Source organism: Aedes albopictus, chromosome 1, assembly GCF_035046485.1.
Source record: "Aedes albopictus strain Foshan chromosome 1, AalbF5, whole genome shotgun sequence".
Lineage (NCBI taxonomy): Eukaryota > Metazoa > Arthropoda > Insecta > Diptera > Culicidae > Aedes > Aedes albopictus.
In genome coordinates, this window is record NC_085136.1 from 98,693,668 (window position 1) to 98,715,665 (window position 21,998).

The following is a 21,998-nucleotide window of genomic DNA, read 5'->3' on the forward strand; positions in this document are numbered from 1 at the left end:
GTTGGATTGAAATATGGCAGGCCATCACAGCAGAGGCAGACCTCGTGACGATGAAACCTCAACAAGCGTATCAAGGAAGTCGATAGGAATCTTACCAGGGCCCAGGGAGCGCTCAAGGTGGAGATCTTTAACGTTACCCCCAGAGGTGCCCAGTATACATGAGTGAGTGAAGCATGAGGTATCATAGCTGTGATATTCTACTTCCATAATGATTGCAGCTCATATTTAGTAATAATCTTTATTGCTCGTATAAATTCAGCACAATCGTTTCACGGATATTCTTCAATACATATTTACTAGACAGTTTAAGTAGTTGGGTACATCGGTGTTAGGGACAATCGGGTTTGAACTAATCAAGGAGCGAAGGAAGCGGGACCGGATCGGTGTGGAAGGAGTGGGGGTTTCCTATCATCTAGAGAATAAATTACTTAGCTCCTAGTAAGGCTAGCACGTGTACTGTAGAGTATAAATATGATACATTTTACTCGCACAAATATATAATCGCTTATATATTTTCTTTATTAATAGTGTTAGAAGGAATAGCAGAAAACAGTGTCACTAAATGAATAGTTCATAGTTCTTTAAGAATTCGCATCTTGTTCGTATGATAGAGTCGGATTAATGGAGACCTTAATTGCTATCTAATAAATATCATGTTAGCTTAAAATTCAAGTGGGTTCGGGAGCAGGGTAGGATCAAACATAGAGGAAGGCATTTTCGTTGTGGATGTGGGAATCGAGGTTAGTTCGTTGAGGCGATAGTATCTACTCCCAAATGGAGAGATCACATTTTTAAAATGTGACCTCGTTCCATGGCTGTTAGCTTAACAGAGAATAGTGAACAACAGAGTATTATAAGCTTTAGTTCGGTTTAGAGTTAATTCAATAAATAAGACGTGTATGCGTACGTTTAAGTGGAACAAATAAATAAGGGATGAGGAAGGTCGATTAGAGTATACTCGCATGTACGTGTTTACAGGTTGCATTTCTCGCTTTCAATGGTTCCACGATGTGACGGTATGTACGGAGGTACGGCTGTTTGATTTTCTTGAAATTTTTGTTTGTTTTAGTCCCAATAATTAAATATTTTGCTGCGTGCTTTCATGTGCAAGCAGCAACCTGAGTTAGTGGAAGATTTTACGAGCTGGAAAGTTCAGTTCAGTTTCTCCCGATCGAAGCAACCCGTCGGTTTCGGTTTCCATGGGGAGAACGAGGGGTTCGCAAAGTGGAACCATTGGAATTGGTTGAATGAGTGAATGAAAGAAATACGTTGAAGAAGACACCCTACATTTAAAAAATACTTTAGCAAACATAAATAAAAGAAGCAAATCAAGTGCCGAGCGCGCTCTGCTGCTTGACAGCATTTTCTTTAAAATATAATTAAAAATAAATATGGCGACCCATTTCTGGCAGTCGGCTCTTTCTTTTGGTCGCCTGCCAACCGCGGTAGAATGTTTGCAAACACGCGTGATCATCCCTTTCCTTTTTTACGATGCCCAAAAGAAAGCCTTCCGCCTGTCAGACATTCGCTTAGCAAACTTAACTCCTAGCCTACTACTGGATTGTGTTGATTCATTGTTCCCCGCCTGCTGCTTTGATGAACTTTGTTCTTCCTAATAGCGTGTGTTTTGCGGATTTCGATTTACCAAACGATAACAATTTCAACATTTAACGAAACAACGAGGCGTGTCGCACTAAAACAAAAACTCAACGAAAACGATTTTACGTCAATGTGGACAGTACCGATTTTGATCCTTTCGCGGGGCGCAGCATTGACTAAACTATGTCTATCTAGAATAAATAGAGTATTAGGTTATGATTTAGTTTTGTTTTCTCTAGCTTGGGTTTGTTTACAAAACAGCTACCAGCTCAGCTCTACAGTGCGGTAGAAGAAACAATCTCAAAGCACCTACAATCGTTCAGTTTTGTTTGTTCTATTTCTGGCCTACTGTGTTCTATTTTTGCTTTGTGACTAATTAAAGATGGATGAGTTGCGTGCGTTCAACACTGAGAAACTTGTACTTACAGATATTAAGAGTTATGTGTTTGTATACGTGTGTTAGCTTCATTAGTGTCAACTATTGTGTTTACTGTGTATGTGTGTTCGTGTGCCTGTATCTACGCTTCGATCAGCGTAGCAACTATCTACGAGTGGAAATTCCTCGACTTGACTGATTTGGTGGATTTGAGCGTACCGCTGACCATTGAGCTGGGACCGCTGGACACGATCGAGGCCATCGATGGGCTTAGGTGTGGATTGGTGAAGGCAACCGCTCGTTCCTTTCGCGAGGCAAACGAGAACGGCTTCAGCCTAATACACAGGAAGGCAGACGTTACGCACGAAGCCAGCAATATCGACAACAGGACAACAATCGTTACCGTGAAACCAGGAGTCGTCATACAGATCAATCCCTCTTCCCGAGCTGGGAAAATCATGGTGGAGTCGTTGGTGCTGTTTTGGCTGCCAATTGGGAAGGTCAGATCTCCCGGTGACACAACTCGGATGATACGTTTCATGCCGACATCTTCCTTCTCTTCCGGTTCTCCAGCGGCACGAGTACGACGGATACGGCGATCATCTCGCTTGCGGTTGGCAAATACATGTGCATCAAGGGATTGTGGAGGCGGTGGTGGTGGTCCGTACTGTTGATGTTCAGGTCCTCCAGACAAGTGGTGAACGTCCAAGACTCCTGGATCGGTGCACTGCTCAGGACACTGGTAACGACAGATCTGGATCGTACACTGGAAGTGAACCTCCATCGAATCAGGGAACTTGAATGCCTGGAAGTGAGCATACGACAACACCGACGCGCTTGCCCCGAAGTTCTTGATCTTCGTAAACCGAGACATCAGCTTCGGCCTCGTCACACATCCACGCTGATCCACCAACTGAATCGGAGCTCGTTTACCATCGTGAGCCATGCAGTTTCGCACCAACATATCAAACTTACTGTCGTCGTCCTTGATGGCCAGCACCATAGTCATCGTTTGGCCGATCTTCACCAATCCGGACACCTCCGAAGCCCATGGTCCCTTTCCGACCTGAATCTGCATCCAGCATCCCACATTGTCTCCAGCAAAGTCCGCTCGAATCACGTCCAACATATCCACGGGGAACGGCCGGAACGTTACGCTCTTCTCGTACTGATCGTGCCACGTGCATCGCAGCTTCCTGGCCTGATCCCAAACCTCCTGCACCTGGGGATCGTACTGCAGCACAATTATGTTCTCGAAGTAAGATCCCGCTCCCGATTCCGTTCCCGAATACCCATTGTACAAAGCATTATCAGTATTTCCGGCTGTTCCACACTCATTAATCCCAATGTCAAAAGTAGCAGAACTCTTGCCTAACCCGGCCGGCAAATGGACGCAGTTGATGTTGCTGTAGTGACCCTTCGAGAATATGATACCGAAGAAGGGCTTATCGAATTGGACGAACACCTTCATGCCTTGCTTTTCACATTTCACGTCCAGCGAAACGATCTTGGGCATGTCCTGGAGCGGCGAAGACCACAGGTCGTTCCCGGCGAGGGGAGCGCCGTAGAGTTTCTCCGGAGCCAGATCGATGTTCGGTTGAAGCTTCGGCGGCGGCAACGGTGGTGGAGGGCCGTGATAGGCGTGGGCCGATGGCAGTTGCTGCTGATGGGGAGGCGGTGGCGGCGGTGGAGGGCCATACAGTTGACCGTGACCGTGGGGGATACCTGTGGGTGTGAGAGAGGAAAGTATGAAATACAGGGGAAGTATTGATATTCTTGAGTGCAAAACTTTTGATTAATTTTAGTGGAAGCTTCAGTTGTTTGGCACTCTTTGAACTACGATATCAGATCGAGATCAGCATCCTCGTTGGAATGGGGAGAAAAGCAAAGTAGGAGGAAAGAGACGGATCAGGGATTGAGCCCGAGGCCATCTGCATACAAATCAGAAGCGGTAACCACTAGATCACTAAGCCCGTTACCTAATTTCATCCCCAGCATTCTTTGACAAAACTGCGAAACTTCTAGGAAATCTATTCTAATGCTTTTCGGGAACTCATCATTGAACACTCCCAGAATTAGAATTTGAAAAGTATAGTATAAGAGCAAATATTTTTAAGTTAGTTCATAATATTTGATAAGAATGTGCAGCAGTTCTCAGGAAGATCTAAGTACTTACTTAAAGGCAGGGAAGTACTAAGGGCAGGGATCTTAAAGAGGAGCAATGGTGTTTCAGAGAGAATTCTACATGGGTTTCGTGGGGATTTCGAAAAGTTTTAAAGAATTTTAGGTGATCTCAGAAAGACTCAGAGGGTCTGAGGAGGTTTCAGGGATTCTCAGGAGCATTTCACAGGATCTTAGAGCGCTTCAGAGGGCTCTGGGCATTTCAGAGGGTTTCAGGACTCTGAGGCACATCAGGGAGTTCCAGGAAGGCTCCATGGGGTCCGTAGGGTTTCAGAGGAGGAGGAGGAGGAGGAGCTCAGAGGATTCCTTTAAGTCTAGTAGTTCAATGAGGGTCTCAGACGATTTCCGGGCCGTCCCATGGTGACCCAGGGGGCTCAGCGGAAATCCAGGAGGTTGCAAGGATATTACAGAGGCCTCAAGGAGTCTTAAAAGCATTTCCAGAGGATTGTATGGGTCTGCACGGGGCCTCAAGTAGCGAGTGAAGTTGAGCGGAGTTTAAGACGTGCTCAGGGGTGACAAACGAGAGAGGAGGTGTACTATTTCAGGTTTCGAGTAAACTCCCTAAACTCCCGAAAACGACCCTGTAACGCCGCTGAAATACACTGAATATCCTTTGAAGCTTCCTGAAATGCCCCAATGTAACGCACCTGAGACTCTCTGAAACCCCCGGAACTGCCCCTGTAGTGCTTCCGGAACCCCCTGAAAATCCTCTGAAACTTCCTGAAATACTCCTGAAAACCCCTGAAACTCCCTCGGACGTGCTGTAATGCATATTAGACCATCCAAAACACCCGAAAACACCCCTGCAACGCCTGAAATGTCACCGAAAACCTCTTGAAACCCACTCGGACCGCTCGGACCCCATGTAACGCACTAGAGACTGGGACTCTTCGAAACACTCCTGTAACGCCTCCGGAATCCCCTAAAATTATCCGAAAGTTCCCGAAATGCCTCTAAAACCCCCCTAGGACCCTTTGTGGAGCACCTGAGACGGGCTAACAGTACGTCCGCCTCCTTATCGTTATTAATATTGGCAGGTCTCTCGGTACGGTTAAAACTCGCCACCGTACTTGATCAGCTCCGGATACCCCATGAAGAACTGTATTTAATCTTTGCAAGCATAGATAATCACCAATGAGTGGAGGTATCGGTCAGGATTGGGGACCAAATAACATGGAAGGAGAAAAGCGTTTAAGGAGATGCCAGGGGATTTCATAGATTTCCAGAACGTCTTAGGGGCGTTTCAGAGTCCCTAAGGGGACTTCAAAAGACTTCTGGGCATCTCAAGGGCATTTCTATGGGGTACCGGGGAACTTATGGGTATTCCTGAAGGTCTCATGGGCGTTCCAGGGGCATTTCAAGCACCCTGGCCCATTCCGTATGGACTGCTGAGAATCCATAATAGATGTGACGTTCTGCAACCCATCGCCGCTGGTGCACAACATGAACTGGAAAGTAAGTAAGGAGCACACATAGTGATCAATAGGGTTTCAAGGGCGTTCCAGAGGGCTTCAGGAAGGTTCCAGGGGGTTTCAATGGGTTTAAAGGGCGTTCCAGAGGTGTTCCAGAGAGATTCAGGGCGTTAAGGTGGTCCCAGGAGTATTTCAGAGGTTCAGAGGATGCAGGTGTGTTCTAGGGGGTTAAGTGGATCCCATGGGTATCCAAGAGTGTTTCATGGGCTTTCATAGGCGTTATTTTTTCCAATAGTTTTCGCTTGTAGTCAAATCTTTTCAGTCATTTTTTTGCATCCCGTCATGTTTAAAACGATTTCAGTCCACTAGACTAACTGGCCACAAAACACGGAAAGCCCGGAAAAAAAATCCGCCAGAGTGAAAAATTATCGGATGCCGAGTCAAAGTCGGGTCAAATTTTATTAAATGTTGGACCATTGTTAGACCCACATCGGATAACTGTAGTGTCAATGTTGGGTTTGGTAGCCAAAATAAAAACAAATCAATGATAGGTTTGTGTCGGGTTATACGTCATCAATTACGAACAAAGCTTGAACCGTTCAACAATTACCGAGAATCGTCCAAAATTAGGATGAGCTAGCTTGGCATCGTTCAACATTTGGGTAATAGACTTCCCATACAAATGTTCTATTTTATCTTAGAAAATGAAGTTTAAGGGTATACAAATTCATTGTAAAGTATAAGGAATGAGTGGATCTAGACGTTCACTAGATATTTTTCAACTAAAGTGGAATTATGCACGGAAAAACAAACGAAAACAAAAATGCCACACTCTTAAAAAATTAGGAATTTACACGTGACGTAAACCATCAACGTACGTAAACATTCCATGACTGAATGGCAAATTTGACTCAATTTTACATCCATCATGTAAGTTCGAGTTAGTTGCACAAGATGTCAACAAACCTATCTGACGGGATAGGTAGAAACAGTTTTACATTTATCGCTACTCTCACAACTCGGTGATACAGCCGAGAGGTATAGTACGTGCCTCTCAATCAGCGGACCAGAGTTCGAATCCGGTTCATTATTTTACTTGCATTGTTTTATCTCTCGTTTCGGCTCTAGCGATTGCTAGCTCGACTTTATTTGTTATATAAGACGTAAATTTGTGTCAAACGGGCCGCTCCTTTTATGTGCATCCAAGTGAACTTAAATTTACATGATTTTTTCTAAGAGTGCAGTACTAACCGTTCAACAAATGGCGAATTATTCTATATTGGATCTAGCTGACACAGCGATTTGCCTTACAACCCTGTGTAGTAAAAAATGAAATAGGGGGTTATAGGGACGTTCCACGAGCTCCCAGCTGGTATCAAGAAAGTTTCAAGGAACTTTCCAGGGGGTCTCAGAAAGTTTCAGGGGTATAATGGGATGCAGAAGTTCTAGGCGTTTATGAGCGTTTTGGGGGATCCCAGCAAGTCAGTCTCCTGTGGGCATGAGGCTAAGGGGCGTTTCAGAAGTTTCAGGAGTCTCAGGAGTCTCAGAGGGTTCAAGGAGTAATCCAGAGGTTTCAGGTTGCCCCATAGGGTGCCCCACAGGGTTCCAGGGAACTCCAAGAGGTCTCACGAGCGTTCCAGCGAGCCTCCAGATCGGTGTCTTTAAGTAAAAGAAAATGAATATAAATCCTTTGGCGGCTACGCATTGCGACCTCAACTGTAAGGTCGTCTTCAGTATCTCGTAAGAGACTGTGATACGCACGAGAAACTGGAGGCGACCTTACATTAGAGGTCGAAATACGTATCTGTCAAATGATGCAAATTCTTAGTGGAACTGTACTTAACCCGCTTATCTTTTACTTGCAGGTATTCCACTAACACGCTCAGGTTTATCATCTTCTTCTTTTTTTCTGGCCAAATAGCACCGTTCCTCTACAAAAAAATTAAGCAAGTCGATAGGAATTTAAAATGGGACCAGATCAAGGCTTAAGCAAATAGTCACCCACGATGGAAATCTTTTGCGTTGGCCCTATGTACCCATAAGGTGCTCAGTAACAGTATGCATGAGTGAGAAAATTAGTCAGCAGTGTTTCATGAGGAACTAGGACACAATGATACATATTGCCCTTTACTGGCATTTACAAGATTTTTTAGTATGTCTGAAACATACTGGAAAAACTTGTAAGGGGCCGTTCATAAACCACGTATACTTTGGGGGGGGAGTTCTGACCAAAGTCTACGCTCCATACAAATTTTAAATTTTTTGTGTGATCAAAAGTCTACGAGGGGGAGGAGGGTCTGAGATGGTCAAATTTCGGTCTACGTGGTTTATGAACAGCCCCTAATTAGAAGGCACATGAATACCTCCAGGATCCTTCAGGAAACCTTTAGTAATTCCTCAAGAAAATACTCCTGGAAGTACTCTAAGAATTCATCCGAGAATTCCTTCAGGGATTTCCTCAGAAATTATTCCGCAAATTGTTAAGGAATTGCGCCAAAAATTCCTTCCGAAATTCCTTCAGCAACCCTTTCAGGAAGCCCTCCAGGAACTCTTTCAGGAATTCCTCCAGGAACTTTTCCAGGACTAGGAGGACTAGGAACTCTTTCAGGAATTCCTTAATAAATTCTTCTTGGAATTCCACCAGGAAGTTCTCCAAGAATTCATCAAGAAATTTCTCCAAGAATTCATCCAGGAATTCCTCCAAGACATCTGCCTAGAATTCGTCCAAGAATCCCTTCTGGAATTCCTCCAAAAAATCTTACAGGACCTTCCCCAAGAATTTCACCGAAGGCCACTCAATGACTTCTACCTGAAATCCCCTCAGAAATGTCTCTACAAATACCTCCAAGGATTTTTCAAGAAATTCCTCAAAGAATTCATCCAACAAACATTCCAGAAATTCCTTCATGAATACCTCCAAGATTCTTCGGTAAACCTCCAGAAATTCCTCATGAAAATACTTTTGGGACAACTCCAGGGATCCCTCCGAGAACTCCTCCAGGAACTGCTCCGAGACTCCCATCAGGAAGTTCTCTTAAAATTCCTCCAAGATTTTTTCCAACAATTTCTCCAACAATCCAGAATTTCTTAAAGAATTCCCTTCCATAAACTACTTCAGAATACCTTCAAGACTTCTTTCAAGAATTTCACCATGAATCTCCCTATGCATTTCTCAGGAAATTCCTTGCAAAATTCTTTCAGGAATCCCTCCAACAATTCCTACAAGATCTTCCAGGAATTCCTTCAAGAATTTTTGAAGAAATTTCTGTAGAAAATCCTAAAGGAATTCCTGGAGGACTTTCTGGAAGAATTCATGCAGCAATTTGTGCAGGAATTTCCAAAGAATATCCTGGGAGAATTCCTAGAGGCATTTCCGAAGGATTTCCTTGAAGTTTTCCTGGAGGAATTTTCGAAGTTTTTTTTTTAATTTTTATTTTCTGGAGTAATTCTTGGAATATTCCTTGTAGGAATTCCTGGATTACTTCTTGGAATAACTCTTGGAGAAAATCCTGGGGGAATTCCTGGAGATTTTTTTGGAGTATATCATGGAGGAATTCCTGAAGTATCTCTTATAGGATTTTTTGGAGTATTTTCCGGAAAAACTCCTAGGAGAATTCCTGTAGTAATTCCAGGAGGAATTCGTAGAGTAAACCCAGAAGAAATTTTTGGAGGAACTCCTGAAGGAGTTACTAGAATACTTGCTGTGAGAATTCATGGAGTATATTCTTGAGCAATTTCTGGACAGATTTTTGGAGGAATTCTTAGCAGAAGTTTTGGAAGAATAAATGAAGAAATTCTTTAAAAAAATGCTGGAGGAGTTTCTGGAGAAATATTTGGAAAAATTCTTGGAGAAATTCCTGATGAGATTCTTGGAGGAATTCTTAACAGAATTCTTGGAGTAATTCCCGGAGAAATTTTGGGAAAAAGTCTCGGAGCAGTTCCTGGAGAATTACCTGAAGTAATTCTAGGGGAAATTCCCGGGGTTGTCCCGGGAGTATTTTCTTGAGGAATTTCTGGAGGTTTCCTAAAGAATCTTGGAGGTATTCATGAAGGTATTTCTGGAATTTTTTTCATGAATTTTTGAAGGAATTTCTTGGAAAAACCCTTGGAGATATTTCTGGTGAAATTCCTGAAGGGATTCTTGGCAGCAAGGATGGGAACACTCACTTGCAAAGAGTTACACTCACTTGCTGTTTTCTCAGCTCAGAAGCGTACAATAAAAAAAACGGTGTATGGACGACTTTTACCTTGTGTGTTTTTTTTTTAAAAGTTTGCCGAATAGAGTAGGGGTCGCACACGCATGTCAATATCGTGAGGGAGCTGCGAAGGCAACTCTCCATGAGGTGAATGTAAATTACACTCACCTCGTGGAGAGTCTCTTTCACCGCTCTGTCACGACTTTGGTATGCGTGTGAAGTGTTGGTAAAAACTCAAATTCTCAAATCTCATGCTCGAGTTGTTTCACGCGCGATTCTTGACTCGCCAAACTCACCGCCGAAAAAATCATGCATGAGTTGACTCGCGATTTCACTCATTGTTTTATTTCTTGGTATTCTTAATACTTACATCGATGTTTTTAGTATTATATGATAGAACAAAAGCAAACCTATCGTTCAACAACATTGGATGTCGTTCAAATTGATTTAGATTCGTTTTACAAGCGAACGAGATTTCGGCGCTTGACTCGTGAGAGCGAGATTTTTGAAAATCTCGCGCGTGAGAAAATGATTCAGAATCGCGCGCGAGTTTGCTCACGCAGGAGCGGTTCATGAGTGTGATTTTACCAACACTGTGCGTGTGTGACCTCTACTCTTTTCGGCAAACTTTTAGACAAAACCACTAGAAAAAAGTCGTCCATACATCGTTTCTTGATTGCACGCTTCTTAGCTGAGAAAAATGCAAGTGAGTGTAACTCTTTGTACGTGAGTGTTCCCATCCCTGCTTGGCAGAAGTCTTAGAGGGACTCATGGTGAAGTCCTGTAGGATTTTTTGAAGAGCTTCTTGGAGGGATTGTTGGAAAAAATCTTGGCAGATGTCTTGGAAGAATTTCTCGATGAATTCTTGGAGAAATTTCTTGAGGAATTCTAGGAGGATATCCTGGTGGAATCCAAAGGATATTTATTAGGAATTCTTGAAAGAGTTCCTGGAGAAATTTCTGGAATAATTCCTGAAGGAGTTCCTGGAGGAATTTTGGTAGGAATTTTTAGCGCAATTCCTTAACAATTTTCGGAGAAATTTCTGAGGAAAGCCTAGAAGGAATTCTCAGACGAATTCTTAGAGTAATCCCAGGAGTATTTCTTGAGGAATCACTAAAGATTTCCAGAAGGACCCTGGGATTATTCATGAAGGAATTTATGGAGGAATTCTTTAAAAAAATCTTTAAAAACCCTTGGAGAAATTCCTGGAAAAATTCTTCGAGGAATTCCTGAAGAAGTTCTTGGAGAATTTCCTAAAATAATTTCTGTTGGAATTCCTTGAAAAACAACTTCATAAATTCCTGGAGGAATTTCTGGAGAAATGCCTGAGAGTAATCTTGGATGAATCCCTGGAGTTATTTTTGGAAGCATTTCTGGACGATTTCCTGTAGATTTCTGGAGAAATTCTTTGAGGAATTTCTAGAGAAATTCCTTGCGAGCTTCTTGGAAAAAAATCATAGAGGAATTCCTGGAAGGATGCTTGGAGAATTTCTTGGCAATAGTCTATGAGGAGTTCCTGGAGAAATTCTTGGAGGAATACCTAGAGAAATTCTTGGCAGAATTTTAAGAGTCATATCAGGAGAAATTCTTGAAGAAACTCCTAGTGTTCTCGAAGGAATTCTTGGAGAAATTCCTGGAAGGATTCTTGTAGAAATTTCTGGTTGAGTTCTTGGAAATACTCCTGGAAAAGTGTTCGAGGAATTTCTGGAAAAATTCCCGGAGGAATTCTTCAGGAATTATTGGCAGATTTTTTTAGAGGAATATCTGGTAAGATTCTTTGAATAATTCTTGGTGAAAGTCTTGGAGGAATTTCTGAAGGATTTTTAGAAAGAAACTACGCTGATAAAGTAAAGATAATCAAGAGTAGTGCTTGTGGAAATTGAACGTCTCAATTCCAGAATAGTTTAGATGATCTAGATCACCAAGTGAATGTTGCTTAGTTATCAGAATTGCACTCCGAGGCTCCAAGGGTAGCGTAGATTATATTCCGCGAACATTCGCTATCATAAAAAATATCCTAAGATTTACAGATATTGCGGCCCCAACTTCAAAATACATTGGGTCGATTTATATGCCAGTGGACACCCAAATAGCAACACATAGAGATACTCGTAATATTATGAAAGAATTCAGCCGATAGAGTGACCAGAAACAAGAGTAGAGTCTGTAGACTTTGGGGGTTCTTATTCCAAAATAGTTTGGAAAGCCTGAAATATCCCATGAATATGCTTTAAGCATTATAGCTGTGCACTGAGACTCTATCAGCAGTATAGACTACATTCCACGAATATTTTTTTACAATTTAAGCATGATACAGTATGTAGATATCTTAACCCAAACTTCAAAGTATTTTGGAGGCCATTTGTATTTCAAGGAATGTCCAACTATCACAGAATCGAGTTGCTCGTAACATTGCGAGGTCTAGTGGACATCAACGTGACTGAATTTCTTGAACAGTGTGAACACAAATGATGGTAGATGTTGTAGATCTTAACCCTCTAATGGATACCTGGGGTCCATTGGACCCCAGAGCCACTTTGAAGTAGTCGCAAAAATGTTTGGATTGACACATCGGTCCCGTTTTCACAGTACCTTCAAACTACACCACGATGAGTTATTTGTGCAAAAATAACAAATATTTCATGGCGTACTATAGATTATTTTTTATGTCAAAGTTGAACCGGGCGATTTTGGTCCCCTGGGGTCCATTGGACCCCACGACACGAATGATTATATCTTGTGATCGTCACTTCCTAGAATAATGCTGTCTTCGACAAAATTGTTCAATAGACCAAGGGCAATCTTGTGACGAACAAATTGAATTGGAATTAGCCCAGTACGTGGCGCTATTGTTTATTCAAATTATGGATTGAAAGTTAAATTTAACTTGAATATCTTGAGATTCGGAATGTATAGAAAGTTTGTGTCTTCGGCAAAAGTGTTCAATACATCAAGGATTATTTGGTAATGAAAATTATTTTGAAGTTTTTCTGCAAAATGGCGCTAATTAGTTCGTATATGCCCAGCATCCTAGATTACCGAGTGGCAAGCGTCCTCAAATAAGTACGCTTCTTTTGAAGTGAATATCTTGAGAATAACACAATATAATTACATTCTGTTCACAATACCAATACTTCCAATTTGGTGGATAATTTACTTCAGAATTGACTCACCCGGATACCTCCAGGAATTCCTCCCAAAATTTCTGAAGGAACTCCTACCAGGATTCTTCCAGAAATTAATACAGGGATTCTTTCAGTAATTCTTCTCGAGGTTCCTCTACGATTTCATCTGGGAAATCCACTCAAAAGTCCTCCGGAAATGACTCCCAAAACTACATCAGGAATTCCACCAGGGATTCAACTAGGAATTCGTAAAAGGATTCTTCCACAAATGCTTTCCGAGATTCCTCCACGAAATCCTCCCAGAATTTCTTCAGGAATTTGTCTCCGAATTGCTCCCGGGTTTTCAGGAATCCCTCCTGGGATTTCTCCAGGAGTTCTTACCGGTATTTCTCAACGAATTTCTCCCGGGATTCCTCCAAGAATTCTCCCTGGCATTCCTCCAGGAATTCCTCTCAAGATTCTTTCAGGAATTTCTCCCGGGATTCTCCAGAAATTTCTCCCGGGATTCCTCTAGGAGTTGCTCTCGAGATTCCCCTAGGAATTTCTTCCAGGATTCCTCCAGGAACTCCTCACGGGATTCCTCCAGGAATTTCTCTCCAGGAGTTCCTCCCGGTTACGGGAAGGAAACGTTGAAATTTACAATCCATTTTATTCGATTTTTCATGAAAATATATTTTGTATCACAGAGAACAGACATCCAAGCCTATAGAAAATTGTCTCGAAAGCTGTGCAAGGATTCAATTTTTTTAGCGTTGACAACACTAGCGTCATCTATGCGGCAAGTTGCTACAATTAGTGGTGAGTACGCATATCTACATATGTTTTATATTCACCACCGACAACAGCGTGGGAACATTGGGATAGCAGCGCCACCACGATGTTGCCATTTGTGTTGCCATTTCAAATGAACGTTTAATTCCTTACACTGTTTTGAAACTGAGTTTGGATGTCTGATCTCTGTGCTGTGGAAAATTGTGTAGATTATGATCAAAGTATAATTGTATATACCCCATAATCTGAAATATAGACACTATAGATTCCATATGCTTTCCAAGGTGCAGACAACTGTAAGGGGCCGTCCATAGATGAAGTGGCATTTTAGGGTGATGGGGAGAGTCTCTGATTATGCTACGAGCCATGTATTAGGTATGGGAAAATAGGGGGAGAAGGGGGGTGTCAAAAATCGTCAAAAAATGCTACGCCATTTATGGATGGCCCCTAACCAAGCGATCTATCAATTCGGTTAGCCAAACGAGATTTACGGAACGATAACGACTGTGGGTTGTGTGACGTCATTTTCTACGAGTACACACTAAATTCACTATAAAACACTCTAAAATTGCGTAATTCAACTATTTCTCCCCAAGTCTGTAGATTCTATAGTGTCTATATTCGGTAGGTCCATGTCCTGCCAAATAACAGCTGTAGACACCATCTCTATAAATAATAAGCATCCCGCACCAGCGTCTCCCAATAGGAGAGTTCGTATCGAATGGCTCATCAACTGAACATTTTTGACCTACCCAACAACTAAGACACCATTTTTCTAAGAAATCAGGATCCTGAGATATTATGAGATAAAAAATTTGCATGCTATCTACACGCAGAAAAATGACGCTTGTTTAAAACAATGAAACGCATGGTTGATTTTCAAACTGAGAATTTACTTGTTCCAAAGTTATGTTTAATTGTTTTCATTTAGAGTTTATCGATAAAAACAACCGATTACCATCATTTCGTATAATGTCAAAAATTTCATTTGTTTCAACAAAATAATAACAATAAACATGGTCCCGAAAGCACTCACACATCTATAAAATGCTTACCCCAACATCGCCACAATGAAGAAGGTGCAGCAAATCCATCACGCCAACTTTCAAGTGCAGCTTTGGCCGTGATGGATAACACGCAGGTACTCACGACAGCATCCACAAAAAGTTGATCGGTTTCGCCTTTTTTGTATTTTTTTTAGTCGATCTCCTCCCCATCCGCTTACCGACGGTCTAAAAATAGATTTCCGAGCTGCCGAAGTTGCTGCCGTCACCAACACAATCACATTCCAGGTTTGTTAGTGGCAAAAGTGCAGTCGTTTGAATCAATCCATTATTTCATGTTGAAAATACCATATATCTGTTTGTTTTAACAAACTGACAAAAAATTCGGCAAATGAAAATATTTGTATTATCCAACAATAGAACAGTTCAGTTTAAACTAGAAATCAGTTTGTCGCTATAGTAAACTGAAAAATCGGTTGATTTGAACTAGAATTTAATTGTGTTTACAATTTATTTTTCTGCGTGTAGCACTGCCTCGTGGTGGAATATCGAATCAAACGGTCCATAATCTATAAGTTCTTGACCAACCAAACAACTTTGCCGAAGACATCAACTATATAAGTAATCAGGATCCTGAGATATATGAGATTTAAATTTTAATAGTGTTACGTCTGTTTGTCTCTGATTCCTCTTGGGTTTATTCAAATATTACGAAACGCAAAATTTGACAACTTAACCCTCTAATACCCAACCCCGCCTTTAGACGGGGTATAGTTTGAGCATTTTTGTAATTTTTGTTTCGAGGGAAATCAAAATTTTTATATTTTTGGCTGATATTTAGGACTGTTTTGTATATTTCAAAATGGTTTTTGGTGTATTTTAAAGCGTATTTACATTTTTCATAAATCATTGAAAAATTGATGTTTTGGTCACCATTTAGAAGTCATTGTTTATTTTGTATTGAATCGCTACAATTAACATATTTTAAATTTTTCCCAAACCATTCTATCCTTGTTTAATAGTTTAAGGGGATCGAATACACTCTAAAATTATTTTCCTTAAAATAACACGGAAAATAAAATTTTATATGAAAAAAAATTAAAATAAAAATATTTCAACAATAATCATAAAATCTCAAAATGTTTTCATCCCAAAAAATCCGTACCCCAAATAGGCTTCCAGGAAAAATATAAAAATGTGGGGATGTTCAAAAATAAAAATTAGAAAAATCAAAAACTGAAATTCACGAAATCGAGAATTAAAAAGAATCATCTTCCAAAACATGTTTAAATCGATTTTAGATGACGAAAAATGATATTTAGATCAAAATAAAAAATTTGGGTATTAGAGGGTTAAGGGCTCCTCCCTTCTCCATGCAACAACTTTTGTATGAAATATTTTGAATGAAACGTAACACAGCGCTAGACCACCTCCCACTCCTTTGCGTTACGTAATATTTGAATGACCCCTTTTGACCCGCTGGACATATATGTCAACTCGTCTACAGCAGTGCGATTTACCCTATTGTTTCGGTACGTCTTGTCCTTGTCCGCTTGTTTAGGTACGTTATATACTGTAGATCAGGGACATTTTTCAATGCTCACTAGCACCACCTAGCGGAAAATTCCCGAACTAAATTGTTCACCACTAGATAGGCCTTGACTTTCCTAACATCTTTGCTGAAAACATCACCCTTTCAAAAAGTAAGGATCATGAGATACGCGAGAATATATGTTGGGGTCCAATAGACCCCAGGGTCCTAAAACGGACCTTCATTTAAGGTATCCTCTTGAGGGTTAAGAAAATGAATTCCAGAGTAGTTTGGATGACCTAGATCACCCAACTCATTGCCATGAATTTTCTAGGAGTGCTTTGGGGCTTTCTGGGTACCGTAGACTATGTTCTGTGATGATTCATTGTGTATAAAATTTGGTATAGGATGTTGGATTTGTGACCCAAACTTCGAAGTACTTTGGGGGCCTTAGAATAGCTCTGCGATCAAAACTTCAACATACATTGATGGGTAGTAATACATTGCATGTCAAGGATCAGTGAAAACGATGAACCACGCACCACGCACCGCGCACCACGATGCCGTAGTGCACGTTCAGCGAGCCTGTCGGGGTCATATTGACCCCTAAATCTTACTAAGGTTAAAAGTTAACTTAAAACAACAGTGATAGTTGATAACAAGCAGCTCATCCACCTCTCATACTCACCCCTACTGGGTCCATGGCCAAGGATCGGCCCGTGCGGCCCGGCCGGCCCCGGTCCATGCGACTGCGGTCCTGGCCCCAGCCCTATCGACAGCGGGATGTGCTGGGGAAAGGAGTGCACCGACGAGGACGCTCCCTGATGGTCCTGGTCGATCGATTCTAGCGCCACCTGGTCCGGATCGTTCTCGCGCGTTTCCACCTCATCGGGGCTGACCGCTTTGACCACCTCCACCGTATCGTCGGCCACCGTTATCTGCGTGGTTGGGAGAAAGGAAAAAAAAAAAACGAACGACACGTGATTAGCTGCTCAAACTTGTCAATCAACGCTCGCTCTCTCTCTCTCGGGAGTGGAGCTTAAGGGCAGGTTGCGGACAGTTGTTAGTTGGGCTGTCAGAGAAAAGTGAAATTATGTCACTTTCCCAGTCGCGGGGGGTTTCTGTGATATCGCAATTGTTATGGATGGAAACTTTTCATTTCTGAGGAACTACGGGGCACGCAGGAGAGATATCGCACCACCATTACCATCACCACGCGGACAGCATGTGGATTGTGGATCTTGCGCGCATCCGGTCCAGAGCGAGTGATCGGATTTCTATTTTTTTTTCTTGTCTGTAACAAATGGTCACCAGGCAGTGATAGACTGGTAGTTGCGCATTCTTGTTTTGAACCAGCCGCTACTACGGAGTCAAGTACATCACATTCCCGCGTTTGTGGATGCGCGCTTTCCAATTTTTGCCATTTTTTCGCGGTTTGCTGTATACAGTAGCATTTCAAAATTATTAGTCTTTTAGTTCACCCTTGAGTTAACCCAAATATAAAGGCCTTTTTGTGTAGTTTAATTGCAACAACGGGGAATCTTTAGCGAGAAATAAAACCATACTTGGTGGAGCGGACCTGGTGTGATGGTTAGAACACTTGACTACCACGTGGGTCCCGAGATGAACTAGCCTAGGGCTAAAAATCTCGTTAAAACAGATAAAAAAATAAAACCATACTTACATAATGATTAACCCTCGAGCAGTCACGTCTTTGACCACCTTTAGCGATACCGCGCCCACGCTGTATAGCATAAGCGGGTATTTTTTAATAGTGTGTATACTTAAGTATACAGCACAAGCCCGTGCACAAGGGGTGTTAACTTCACGCCCCCTTCCATTACAGATATTTCATACACTAGGCGCCCCTCCGCCTTTTGCCGAAATTAGGAAAAACCCCTTCCCTGGCGCCATTTCTGTGCACGGGCTTGATACAGCATATTCATTTTTATTTGTTTTTGCGTGCATTAATCCACGGCAATAGAAAAATACTCAAAGCACTCCTAGATGCAATCATGACTTGTACGGTCCATTGAATTTGTTTTTCCTTAATGTCCATACGGGCTTGGTGGTCTAGTGGCTATCGCTTCTGATTCGTATGCAGAAGGTCCTGGGTTAAATCCCTGGACCGTTCATTCTGCCTACGTTGTATATTTCTATATACTTCACTCCTTCTGTCTATATATGCAACTCATGTATATTTAAATGTTCATAGCCATCACTAGAAGAGAAAGTGGTTGAAAAAGCCTGTTCTTCTTTCACAGCACAGTGTCAATCTATCAAATAACGCCTGCGAGTTATGCAATCAAGCGAAGTGTGCCGCGCATCATCTTCAGAGTAATAAACACACTGATATCTCACCTTACGCCTGGCATCCACGCATAAATGTGCGAACCCTCTGCCAACTATATCCCTTTCCAACACAAAGCAATTTGTTGTGAATCAATTTTCGATCGCTACTGTAGCGGCTGAAAGAAAATCCGGTTTTCGTTGCTCTCGACGCGATGTACCGGTCGCGCCACCAGACGAACAGCCAACGAGAGACCATCAATCTGTTATCATCGTCGTAACTCGCACTTGGGCAACGGGATACCTACGTGTGTCACTTCAAAGACTACTGAACCGCACTGCACTGCACCGCTCTTGTTTGTGAAGGGACAAAACACACAAAACGAAGCAATCTTCGCAACCGAAACCGAAAGTGGACTTTACCAACTGGAAGCTGCCAGTTGCAAGCAAACCGGTGCGCTACGGTGTGCCGGTACGGCCCTCCGATAAGCTTCCACTTTCGTGTAAGTGCCGACGGCTAAGGTAGCTGCTTGCTGCTCCGTACTGACAGGTGAGATACGACGATGTGTGAAAGTGATCGATCTCGATCCGTCGCCAAATTTGGACGAAGCAGGTGGCATGTAATCCCTTTTTTGTGGGGTACCGGACCAGCAGGGGAGAAATCCGGAAACGGTTCCAGGAAATTTGGTGCATGGGAAAGTTCCGTTTGTACTGGGGGTATGAGATAGAGCCATGGAATGTTCAGAGGATGAGTTTTTTTTATTGAGAGAAATAGAATGATGATTCATATTGATTAAAGTTATGTTTCTGCAATAAACAGTTAGGATTCCTTCACGGACATTCGACTAATCACCAACTTTTAAGGGTACAGTATTTTACTTGTTACCATAAATCTGAAGGATATTTCACTGGGGTAGTACTTGGGGGCTGTTCATAAACCACGTAGATCAAAATTTGGCCATATCAGACCCCTCCTCCCCCCTCGTAGACTTTTGTCCATACAATAATTTTGAAATTTGTATGGAGCGTAGACTTTGGTCAGACCCCCCTCCCCCCAAAAAGTCTACGTGGTTTATGAACGGCCCCTCATGAAGTTTCAGGGGAACTCCGGGGGGTTCATGGGGCGTTCCTGGAGGTTTCAGAGAAGTTTCAGGGGCTTTCAAAGGGGTTTCTGAAACGTACCCGTGGGTTTCAGCTAGTTTAAGAAGGGGTTCCTGAGTAAGAGTAGGGGGGTTATTCAGAATCTCAGAAAGTTTCAGGGTGTTTGTCGGAGTTTCAGGGTTTTTCTTTGGGAAAATCTTAGAGGAGTTTCAACGATATTTTAGGGAGGTTGCAAGAGGCATTTTAAGGGATTCCTGAACATTTTAGGAACTCTGCTACGTAGTTAAACATCAGCCTTTTGATATCCCATAGGATAGAAAGCCTCCATGCCATGGCGTAGACTTGGATAGGTCTAATGAGACTACATCTACGAGTAGGTGCTCACTCGAAGCTTTCTACAAAAGACGGTCAAGCTCGGAAAGCTAAAAAAAACGTATTCGTTTCATATCCGCACTGAAATGCGAGTTGCTTTGGAAGGATTCGTTCATGCTTTTCATTCTCTGTTGACAGACGATGATTAACTATCAGCACGTTTGTTTTCTCTTTGACGCTATGTAAGGTAAGTATATCTTTTGATTTTCGTGAACTTTAACTTATTCTAGTTCTTCACTAGGAATAACTAGACCAAAATCCACTCAGGGGCCGTCCATTATGATTAAATGTTCCCTTACTAGCTGCCAACACTGCTAAAACACACATAAATCTTATCATTTAGGCTTAATCGCAAAGTATATAACGGAAAATTGTTTCGTAGCTGTTAACACTGAGAACGAGAAACGGTATAAACTATCTGAGCGTTTAGAATTCATTACAAGATAGAAAATTCATATGTTGAACGAGGTTTAAGTGAGTACAAAAGGCCGTCCAGTTTTTTTTTATATATAAGCGTATACTAGAAAGTATGTATATGATTTTAAACAACTGGCAGCACTGTTCGGTTCAAATGAAAATATGATACAAAAATGGTTTTTATTGATAGCTGATAACTCTGTTGAAACAATATAGCTTAGTTTAGCTTAGACTGACTGCACAAATCTATGGTTAGGGGTGGTGGGGGTAAAGTGGACAGGTGGGGTAAAATGGACAAGGTACAGTTTCATGGCTTTTATTGTTTATCAAAATGTTTCAACGATTGGAGCTTATGCCTAAGCATGAATCATTATACTTTTGCTGATCTTGAACATTAAAATCAAATAAACCTCTTCAAGATGACAAAAACTTTAAAAATCACGTGAAAAATCGGAAATGATGTAAAATCTTCTTATAATTGCTAAGGTTTTCTCGTAAGTTATTTTCAAATTATTACAAGTTTTAAACCCTAAACCAATAAAGTCCACGTAGAAGAATATATTTGACCGAAAAAAAAATTTAAGTTTGGTAAAAAAAAAGTTTTGGAAATATTTTTTATAAAATCAGACCGTGGGGGTAAAATGGAGAATCGCTTCAAATTTCACCAAAATTTCATAATTTTTTTTGCAAACTTCAGAATCATCAGCCGTCGAACCTATCGTGAGATAGTTGAAGTAAAAAGTTATAAAACAATATATCAACAAAATGTAATTTTCATCCAAAACAGTGCTTGTTTTTTACACTATTTTTACAATAATTATTTAAGTGTGTTTTAAAGTTTGTATTAAAAGTTTGAAAACAACAAAATAAAGATATCGTATGAAATTTTATAGTTTGTATTTTAAAACATAGAAACAATATGCTGTTTTATAACTTTTAACCACTTGTTCATTTTACCCCATCGATTGTCCATTTTACCCCCACCATTTTTTTTCACGCTATTTTGATGCACGATTTGGTGAAGAAAATAATCAAAGAAAACAATATTTTTTAAATGCAACCCCTTACAAGATTTCTAGAGTATATCATTACCTTCCATGTAAATCGGAAAAGCAGATGGATTTTGCCGCATTTTCGCGGGAAACGACCAAAATGCTTAGGTTGTCCACTTTACCCCCACCACCCCTACTGCTCCGTGATTGACCCGAATCAATGACAGCTGCACAATAAAACAACTGAATAATTGACTAGGGGTGGTCAACACTGTGCACGCTTCAGAGACTCTCTTTAATTGTACCGTGGCGCCGGCCACGTCCTTGTGATCACGTTGGAAGAGGGAAGGAATATTAGTCTGGCGTTCTAGTGAACTCGAAGCCTTGGGTTCAAATCCCACTAGAACGCGTTTTTTTTAAGTTTTACTCTTGCATTGTTAATTAATCGATGAACCGTGTCTCAGCAAGTTTTTAAGTGTAAGTCCTTGGGTTCCCCCAGAATACACCGAGCAATAAAAGCTGACATTTTTTCAGCAAATCCTATTGTGATTCCTTCAGGAGTGTTTCCAAGGCATCCTCTAGAGATGCTTCTTGGAATTCTTTTAGTTTTACCTACTGGGCAGTGCTGAAAA

The 21,998-nt window shown here is 41.5% G+C and overlaps 1 protein-coding gene across 2 annotated transcripts in view; it reads right to left on the minus strand.

Annotated features, from left to right (window-relative positions):
• Positions 1-230: 230 nt before the first annotated feature.
• Positions 231-21,998, minus strand: part of LOC109398413 (uncharacterized) — a 286,366-nt gene continuing 264,598 nt past the window's right edge. For both annotated transcript variants that reach the window (XM_062845077.1, XM_062845078.1), the window contains 2 exons: positions 16,884-17,133; positions 231-3,700 (listed from right to left, as the gene is read on the minus strand). In XM_062845077.1, the coding sequence (XP_062701061.1) occupies positions 2,145-3,700; positions 16,884-17,133 (1,806 nt within the window). In that variant the 3' untranslated portion in view covers positions 231-2,144. The remainder of the gene's footprint in view (positions 3,701-16,883; positions 17,134-21,998) is intronic.